We start from the raw sequence: 10,151 nt of genomic DNA, 5'->3' as shown, positions 1-10,151 counted from the left end.
ACCTCTGTGAGCATCATACTACTGAAAAATATCACAAAACCTTAAGTCACAAAACCTATGGTTTCACAGCTATGACCGTACAGATCTTTAAGATCACCGAAGCTTAGTTGAGAAGATCTATGAAGTTTCTCCAGCGTCCACATGCACATTTGTAGGGACGTCTGCTGCAGCGACATATTTAATGTGCATCTAATTGATCGTCATGAAGAACACTTGATAAATATTTCGCGGTTCCGTGGCTTCAGTTATGTTTTTAAGCTTCATTAATAATATAAAGTTTAACGTCCGAGTTCATGTCTCATTTACTAAGTTACCTTCATTCACATAATGGATGTTAGAATGCATCAAGGGATGTCGAGGATAATAAAAAAAAAAGTAGGTCACTCTGTTCTATATTTTACGCTTCACTTGTTTGTATGTTTTACGTCAAGATTTCTGATACAACTATAAACGTTGATCCAACAATGTATCAAAGGAAGCCTGTATCAGTAGTCTCCCACATAAAAAATATATCACTCTACCCTTATTTTAAACTACATTGATATATTAAAGTTTGATGTTAAATTTCAAATCTCGGATACTAAATGACATCAACGCAATAAGCTTGAACACCTCTTGGTGTTCATCAAGAAATCATCCTCTAAGAAAAGTATGCATCTCAATAACATATGGTTTTAAAATCAACTTTGTAGGACAGGGAGTCTAAAAATCAAGTTATTGAACTTTTGATATTTACGTGTACTCTCTATATAAATGCATTTGTATTCCTATTAATAGGATATTTAATTTGTGTAACTCGGAAAATCACATGTATAAGTTTTTCGATATCCATACACAGTTCCATATGTTTTAGTCGCATACACATTTGAGATATCTATATAAAGGTGAACATTTCATTTTTGTTGCATTTAAGGAGCTTTGCTGCTTTAACCGTTATGGTTCAAGTCTGTTACTATACTGTTATAGAAGTCTCAGTTAAAGCTCAATGAATTGGTTTGAGAAAAACAATACAGATCTATGTATGTTTTTAAGTGGGAAAACAATGTGGCTTAGACCTTCTTGGTTCGCGTGCCCCGTATATTCTTGTCTCTAAACGTTTATTTTTGAGTGTATCAATATATATTTCAATCTATACCTTCATGCGCAAGTGTTTGGACGAAGAATAAAGGAGGAAGATAGAAAGAAGGTTATAACAACAAAAATATGTGTAAAAACAAAAGGGTACACAACACCAAAAACAATCTGTTTTGATAAGACTGCCATTGCCTACAGAACTCAATTAAGTTATCGTTGCACCTGTTATATGGAGGTATGATATCTGGCAATGGAAGAACTTCGACGGTCTGGGCCATTGACAACATGGACAATAGAGTGATAATGTGTTAACCTTTTGTACATTAAACACATCATTTAAGTGGTAAACCTATACGGGTTAAAGGGTTGCGTAAACTGGGTACAATGCCTCACATTTAATAACAATTAAAGATACCATCTGTAACCCAACAATAGACAAAGTATCAAATTATTAACCGTAACTTTGTTTAACTGATAGTCACTAATTGATTAGTTCAATGTTTGGTGTTTGAAAATTTTGACAAATGTTCAGTTGTTTCAGTTCCAAGGTAAGAAATTTACTTAACTGTCCTCAAAAAATTAACATTTGCTTAGTTTGGACATCTTTCTTAATCTGAAACAACATTTTTGTGAGATATTCCGGTATAAACAAGTCAGACGTTTAGATTATACGATTTGGCTGCTTATACACGCACTATATTGTTTACATTTAAGGATAAAGTGCAATTCAGCAATATGCCAGAATAGATAATTATACTCTGTAGGAATATTGTTATTTGCCAGCTCCCAGGACCTCTTACAAAGATTTCGGTGACTACCGTCTTCAAACAGATCTATATATAGGTGTGCATTTAGTGATCGTTTTGATTACAGCTATAAAAGGTATATTCCGTATATTGTTACTAAATTGCTTACATTACATCATGCAAAGCAGCTAAAATGAGAGAGATTAGAACTTCCCAGTACTTGAGAGAGAATAGAAACAAGGTATCAAAGATAATATGTATTTGAGAACTAGCAGTAGGGCATGGATATATCCCATTGTCTTATTTCACTTTTCACCTTTTATCCTTGCATGATTGTGTCTTGTGCAGCTTTATGGTATTCCATCATTCATCTGCATATTCTTTTCGCTCATGCTGCCTATAGCCAAAGGCACCAAAAACTATATATACTGTTACAACAATGAAAGAGACACCTATTTCATTCCTAAACAGAAAATTTCCGCAAATCTTTGACATTATTAAACATTTATATGGAATTGAAAATATGTATACTTTACCAAACTCGAATCATTATTTACTGAAATGTCTAGCTTTATATATTCTGATGTTTACAGGCAATAGAAGTTACAGATTCAATATCAAGTCGTGTAACATTGGGGGACAATCCCATCTACATAGAAAGTGTATCAGATGAAAGCGTAGACGATGTAACATCACTGTTGTCCGAATGTCTGTTGAAGAGGAAATATAAAAGGTAAATATAAACAAACCCGAATATAAATGATAAGCATTTTTATAGAAAACGTTGATATGTATACTTTTTAAAACTTTATCACAGACGCTTGGGAGCACGGATTCCATTATCTATATTACAGATTTGTCAATAAAGTTGTATTATTTCAGTCCATTTTACTTTATCTAATGTGTTTTTTGCTATTACTAACACACTTTTATTTAAAGCAAACCAATTCTAATAGTGATTAAGACACACAAATGACATAAACATGACAAATAAATGTGAACAGTAAATTGGTATTTCTAGTATCCTAGCTCTTCAGGTCTGGTTTTATAAAGGATGAAACTGTTATAATTTCAATTGGTGTTGGCGGATTCAGAAGCCTAGGCTTGTTAAGTTTTAAACGTTTGTAAACTTATTAAAACTATTTTCTACAATATTGAAATTTAATAATATTCTTGGTCACGGTTATATCACAACAAAGAAAGAAATGACATGCATCATCAATTTAATTTTTACATCTAATTCAGATTCGTTCTTAGAAAAATGTTTCTCTTTCCCTATTTCAATAGATATATGGTCACTGATTCTGTATTTTATAAGCAATCTTTGAATCACAAAATTTGAAAGATTAAGATAATACTGAATTTTAGATTGATCTGTTTTTATTGATTTGTATAATATTTCTGTTATTTTCCTGTAGATTTTTTTTGTCAATCTTATTACACATCTTTTTAGAATAGTTATCAGTTACTTTTTTTAGTATTTTTAATTATTTAACATTATAACAAGGGTCAATACCTATATCTAAAAGACAAATGCGTTGGATAAATAAAAAAAAAGCGTACGGATGCCTTCTTGATCTTATATCTTACAAAAGGTGAAGGCAATTTCTTTATATATAAATGGTTAATATTTTCAAAATGTTACCTAGCAAGATATTTCATAGTTTTCATCGCAATATATTTTGATATTACATTGGGAGCAGCCGGTTTAAATGTCCTGACCCTCCGATCCCCCATTCTTATTTTCATACTGAAAGTAGAGTGTATGTCCATAGCGCATGAAAACAGAGTCTTTATCGTTTCTAATTGATTCTGAAGGACATATTGGAAAATACAATTATACTTGGTTGCACCTAAATCGGAAACAAATACCAAAACGCCCTTAGTGATGATTATTTGGGTTAACTTGAGATATCTCAAATTTATAATACAACTAACGCATAGTGAAAAGCAATCATTTGTTCATAAATACAAAATTACACTTAATTAAAACTAGGGAAACTGAAATCATGAAGTTACTAATGATATGTGCGTTATTCATTTTGTTCATTTTTAGTCTTATATAAGAAACCCTCTTTAAAGTACAGCATAAGCCAAACTGGTAGCAAATTGTTCTAAAAAAAAATCATTTAAAAATGCAAGAACGAATCAGAATAAGACCCATGCGGAGAGCTCGCTTATCTAACCATTGTAGACACATTACACATTTCTTATTGTCTGGACGTTTAAAATTTATTTATGTTTGGTCTACATTCTATAGAAAACAGACATAATTTATTATTCAAAGGTGTCGTTTAAATTTTCAATATCGTAAAATTGTCATTCGTTTAAAAAGAGAGCTTGATATCATATGAAATGAATTGCATTTACAACTTTTGTATATGAATTAAGTCATTTGTGAAGTACATGCGCAAACAAACAACAAAATCGATCAACATTTTAAATCAAACATTTTTTGGCCAGCAACGCTTGAGTGACAGGTGGATTATTTCTATGCTGGAAACTTCATGTAAAATACCAATGAATTAAATTAAAGGATTTATGTTGTACCCCAAGGTAAATCTTATAAGTATACTTATTCTACAGTTAAATTTGAAAATAAATATACTATAACTCAACGGATCGTAGTTATTTAGTCGAACCACTTTGGTAAGTTCAGAATGTTTGTAAGAATATTGAGTAGACGGATTTTTGGGTCAGGTGAGTTTTATTTTTTAATGCAAATGCAGATATCTGGAAAATACGTTTTACCATGATGTTATTGTGTACATCGTGCTCAGCAACACGTTATCATGGAAACATTACAAGGGATAATATATTTATGTTTATAAGTTTTTAAGATTAAATTAAATCTTGCGTATTTACTTGAGTAGTTAGAGTTAGAACTAGATAATACTAATGATTTTATATACAAAACTTGAACGAACTTTGCTTGTGAAAGAAAATAATCGCTTGTTTTCTCTCGAAGTTCGCATTCGAGAATAATTAGATAACTCAAAAGAAGCCTTATATACGTTGTTTTATATTGAAAGATTTTTTATATACATGTATTGAATTTAATCCGTGCTTATATAGATTAGACAGTAGCTAGTTGTTTCGTAGGAGTCCTCTAAATATTTATGTTGCCAGGAAATTCAAACATTACTAATGAAAATGACAGTAAAACACAAGTAAATTACAATATTATTTACAAACAAATCAATGTAGTTCTGACGGATATTTAATGTCTATGAAAGTTTTTATCAGCTCATCTAACTGAAAATTATTGAAAACTGTTGAACCTTTATAATCATGCCAAAGAATTAGGGGGAAATCAATAAGTAATCGATAAGAAACAAACACGTAAAGCGCATTTACAAAATTAAAAGTTCAATACTCCTAGTTCTTTATCGGATTAATTGATTGTGAAAAAAACAAATTGAAGGATCTACAGCTTTTCAATACAAATCTGTAATCTCGAAATATACTTTGGACAATCTGTGGTCTCGTCAGCATAATTAAAACATATTCTCTCCGTGATAAAAAGAAGGTAGTTATATTTTTATTGCTATGTTAAAAAAAACGAAAAAAAAAACATGGAAAGAGTTTATAAGACAAAGTCATATATGTTCAAACATTTAAACTTTACACTTGAAGTAATTAGAATGTCTCTGGGAATGGTATATTCAATATAGCATGTCCCAGAATGACTGTAATAAGTCAGGAGGTATTTATTTTATTATTTTTGGTGGGGTTTGAATGTTAGATTCTTACTTCAAAGCAAACATTCGTTAAATATCGTCAAATATCGTTTAGAACGAAAGAAAAGACAAATTTTACATTTAATTCTCATTAATATATAATGGCCAGAGATAATTCTTACAACAGTATAGCCATTTTAGTTGAATAAGAAGAATTGTGGATTTTCTTCACAAATATAATGGCTAGAGATAATTCTTATAACATTTTAGTTGTATTAGAAAGGTGGATTTTTCTTTCGTCCAGAGAAAGAGGAAAATATTTTTGACGTTATTTTCAAAAGTTTTTTTTTCAGAACATCTACAATGTCATCTCAACGATCGTCAGTGCGTCCTCCAAAGCCTAAAATGCCATGGGGAACAATTCTTAAGCCAGAATTTGGCATGGGACACCAGAAAATGACAGACTATGAAATAGAACAAACTGTTGACAGACTTTATAAAATAAAAGAATACAAGGAAAGATACTATGAACGAACAGGAAAAAAGATGTCTGATGATGAAATATCAGAAATGGTTTGTATAAAGCACTTGTTAAAATCCATAGTATATATGTCTTTCTAATGACCAAGTGACACTACAAGCTCCTTATCAGTCCAGTTAGTCCACTCTTTATTCCCCATATGTATATATATATATATATCTTGGGCAAAATCAGTTAGTTTTGGTTCTTTTAGATTGCTGAATGAAATATTTTCATAATGAGGCGCAGATTTTGTAAAAAAATATTGTATTTAAGGATATCCTGAAATATTTCAGGACCTCCATAATACGATTCAGTATATCCATTATTCATTGAGGACCAACCAACATATTTCAGGACCTCCACCATTCGATATCAGGATATGATTATCTTCAAATCAACTTCATAATATCCTAAAATCGATATCAGGCTATCCTTAAATCGAATTATGGAGGTCCTGAAATATTTCAGGATCTCCATAAATACCATGATTTTTACTAAATCCGCGCCTCAAAGTTTCAAGCAACTTTTTTTGTTTGTACAGCGGACCCTATGAAACTTTATCTATTTTCATGGTTCATCTAGTTTTAGCGTTTTGAACATAGGTATCTGGTATGATTATTGACATGTTTATAATTATTAGTCCTTCAATAATATTCATACGCACGAAATACATTATAACGAGTCTATGCATTGTTAATTGTTTCTTTCGGACTTTTTGTAATTTGAATACTGTACGTTAGTATGTTATAAATTAAATATGAGAATTTGGGTCAAATCGGGGGACATGAATTTGACAGCGGTGTAAAATAGTATTTTTTTTCAGGACTTCTATACGGAACAAATAATTAGTTCAGAAATAAGCCTTCCGTGAACATTGATTGATTGATATAATTGTTCTATGCTTAACACACAAGGTCAAATATTTCATGCATATTCTGGACGAGAGCAATAAATCCTTGAGTTAGGATCTATAAAGTTGAGGCAAATGGTACAGCAGGTCTCTGAGAAAATTTGGTCAAAGTGGGGTGAACTGAATAGTGAATTCATACACCACCAGAAAAGAGGATACGTTGATTCCCATGGAAAGAAACAATTGCATGTGGTTGGCTACGGACCATTCTCAGAGTTGTTTATATGGTTTTAAAACAAGCAGAGGGCATTGCACTCTCCCTACACGAGAGATCAGGTATACTGAGTGTACCAACTAAGACTGGACATGGCTGCGAATTTATTCATCTTGCAAAACTCGAAAATCGATTACTACCGCACAGGAGAATTATGGAGACCGTATTTCGTTGTCCCAGTCAACACTTGAGTTCATAAAAAAAATCCAAAGTAGTTATAAATGTTCATATCTTTATGAACATCAGGTAAAAATATTATTTATTGCAAAAACCTCTTCTCTAATAAATCATTGAGTTCTCATCTTTCATGTGAGTTGTAATTTTAGAACAACAAGGATTTATAACAAAGTAACTTACAAATCTGTTCTTATCTTTTTCAGCTAGGAAGAATGACGAAAGTAAACAAAGAGAAAATAGTTGACAGTGACCGACGTGTTCATTCATCAATATATAAAGATATGGGAATTGTTTCCTCATATGCTTGGAAAGGATATAATTGATAACTGCCAGATTTAGTATTCAACAATCGTGATCTTCCCATATAATTATCTTAAAATGATTGAAATTCATCAACTGAAAAGACAGAAAAAAAAGATTCAATGCAAAGGACATTATATCAGTGAAACATTTTTATTTATTTTGATCAATATATGATTGATAAAATAAATAATTCCAAATGTACACATTAAAATTAAAAGTAATCACAGAATCTAATAAAAATGTTACATCAGCTTTTATCAATATTTGCTGATTTTCTTTTCTATTAAAAACACACTGAATAATATTTATTTTCTCCATAGATGGCAAGGTGTGAAATTGGAAGTAAAGTGCTTAATTACAAAAATATCAACTTTTTGCTGGTTGATATTCAGGAATAGTTTTAAAATATATCATGTTAGAACATTGCACAAGTGTTTGGTACAGCAACAAGTGATGGTGACACACTTATTACTTGGGGTGGTATTTATTATGAAGTTATCAGACATGATGTTTTGTGGTTACTGGTCCTTTTTTTTATTTCAACAATATTCTTCTAAGTATTTTCAAATACCATTAATGTGATTTAAAAAAAGTTTCCTTGGAATTATTACCCACATTTATAATGCATTCTATTAAATGATCGATTTCAGACAACAGCATGATATAAACAATATAGCACATTGGTACCATGGTATTATTAGCATGACCAGGCCCTAAGGAGAACAAAGAAGAAAAGAGACAACCTTATAAAATATCTACTCATCTTCTGAAAGAAGAGCTCAAAACAGAAAAAAAACTCATTTTGTTTTAGTCTTTAGGATCATAAAAGTGCAAAAATATGTCAATTGGTACAAAAAAATGACATAATTATGCATCTTCTTATTTTACAACTATAATAAACATAAACAAAATATTACAGTAACAAAAAATTCAGAGGCAGATTTAGGTGGGGGTTGGTGAGCAGCCCCCCTAATGGAGCTACGTAGACCTTTTACAAGTCCCACCCCTAATGTTGCCTTGTTGGTGGGCCACCCCTTCTTCAAAATCCTGGATCCACATCTGAAATTGTCTGTTATACACCCAGCACTATTTAATAAGTAAGTCACTTGAAACACAGTGTAATAAAACTTAGGGCAGGATACATATAAAAATCGATGAGAAAATTTGAGCTGGGCTTTTGGAGCCAGACGAGCTGAAAGGAGTATACTATGCATAAAGTCTGGGAGAGCATGATTTATTCATTAGTTGTAATTGGCTTTGAACTATCTTTCAGAAACTGCGAGTACTCTTATTTTGGTGCTTTGTGTCTATTGTTTTTATGTTAGTTGTCTTCGTACCAATCTTTTGAGTAAAGCCAATTGCTACAGATTTTTACAGTTTGTTCTTATGTGTGCTGTTACACCACTGTCCCAGGTTAGGGGGAGGGTTGAGTGCTCACAAACATGTTTAACCCCTCCACATTCTTTATGTGCCTGTCCCAAGTCAGGAGCCTGTAGTTCAGTGGTTTGTCTTATTTGTTTGGTTTTAAATTAGGCCATTAGTTTTCTTGTCTAATAGTCTCACATTTTTCATGTCAGAGCCTTTTATAGCCAACCATACGGTATGGGTTTTTCTCATTGTTAAAGGCCCTACAATTGCTTACATCCACTTCATTTGAACTCTGTTGAATAGTTGTCTCATTGGCTATCATACCACATCTCCTTATTTTCATATATAATTTTGTCATGAAGAAATTTACTAATCCCAGTTACTATAACATTATAAAAGAAGTGATATATGGTGGATGATCTTGAGACAATCAAATGAAATTTTATTGCTGTTCTTCATCTAGACAGCTGTTGATGGGTCTTCAATAATGAACTTTGTAACTTTGAGATGAAGAACAGCAATAAAAGAGCTGTTCCTTTGATATTTGTGTGTTTTTTGCTGTACATGTACTGATTTGTCATGGATTGATACCCCATATCCTTTGTTTTTTCTATTTTACCTTATATTAGTCCTGCAGTTAACTTGTATTAACAAGGGTGCAGATGTTAAAATATCTGCTTAACAGATTATGACTGAATTTTATATTAAGGGCATATGACACAGAAGAGATCTGACTTTGTTTGTTTGATACATTTGCCATATTGAACAAACTTGAAAAAAAAAACCCAATAAGCCTTTACAAGTGAAGTGGATAAAAGTGATGAAATATCATTTGTACATAATGTTAGGTTTCTGAAGATGGACCTAAAAGCAAAGTAATTACATACAAACAGACAGAAAAATGTTTATCTTTGAAATAGTCACATTTGTAGTGGACATTCAGCAAACAAGTTTAACCCCACCACATTGTGTATGTGCCTGTCCCAAGTAATGAGCCTGTAATTCAGTGGTTGTCGTTAGTGCTGTATATATTTTTTTTTTTTCGTTTCTTTTTTTGTACATAAATAAGGCTGTTACTTTTCTCGTTTGAATTGTTTTACATTAGTAATTCCTAGGTCTTTTATAGCTTACTATGAGATAGGAGTTTTGCTCATTG

General features: G+C 31.6%; 1 protein-coding gene across 2 annotated transcripts; it reads left to right on the top strand.

Annotated features, from left to right (window-relative positions):
• The first annotated feature begins 1,552 nt into the window (after positions 1–1,552).
• On the top strand, positions 1,553–7,890 carry LOC127736026 (uncharacterized). 2 transcript variants are annotated; one of them, XM_052246522.1, is made up of 4 exons: positions 1,553–1,622; positions 2,414–2,553; positions 5,854–6,073; positions 7,528–7,890. In XM_052246522.1, the coding sequence occupies exons 1-4, from the start codon at positions 1,599–1,601 to the stop codon at positions 7,645–7,647; spliced, it is 504 nt and encodes a 167-aa protein (XP_052102482.1). In that variant the 5' UTR covers positions 1,553–1,598; the 3' UTR covers positions 7,648–7,890. The 2 variants fall into 2 exon arrangements, with proteins under 2 accessions (XP_052102482.1, XP_052102481.1); XM_052246521.1 differs by lacking the exon at positions 1,553–1,622 and adding an exon at positions 1,999–2,061.
• The last annotated feature ends 2,261 nt before the right edge of the window (positions 7,891–10,151 follow it).

The sequence above is a fragment of the Mytilus californianus genome, unplaced genomic scaffold (assembly GCF_021869535.1).
Source record: "Mytilus californianus isolate M0D057914Y unplaced genomic scaffold, xbMytCali1.0.p SCAF_3, whole genome shotgun sequence".
Classification (NCBI taxonomy): Eukaryota; Metazoa; Mollusca; class Bivalvia; order Mytilida; family Mytilidae; genus Mytilus; species Mytilus californianus.
This window is presented reverse-complemented; position numbering and strand designations above follow the sequence as displayed.

Bases quoted from the DNA above. Each gene is read 5' to 3' on its own strand.
- LOC127736026 (XM_052246521.1), top strand. From the start codon at position 2,014: ATGAGAGAGATTAGAACTTCCCAGTACTTGAGAGAGAATAGAAACAAG. The intron at 2,062-2,413 runs GTATCAAAGATA...TGATGTTTACAG, and splicing joins TGAGAGAGAATAGAAACAAG to GCAATAGAAGTTACAGATTC. The intron at 6,074-7,527 runs GTTTGTATAAAG...TATCTTTTTCAG, and splicing joins ATGATGAAATATCAGAAATG to CTAGGAAGAATGACGAAAGT.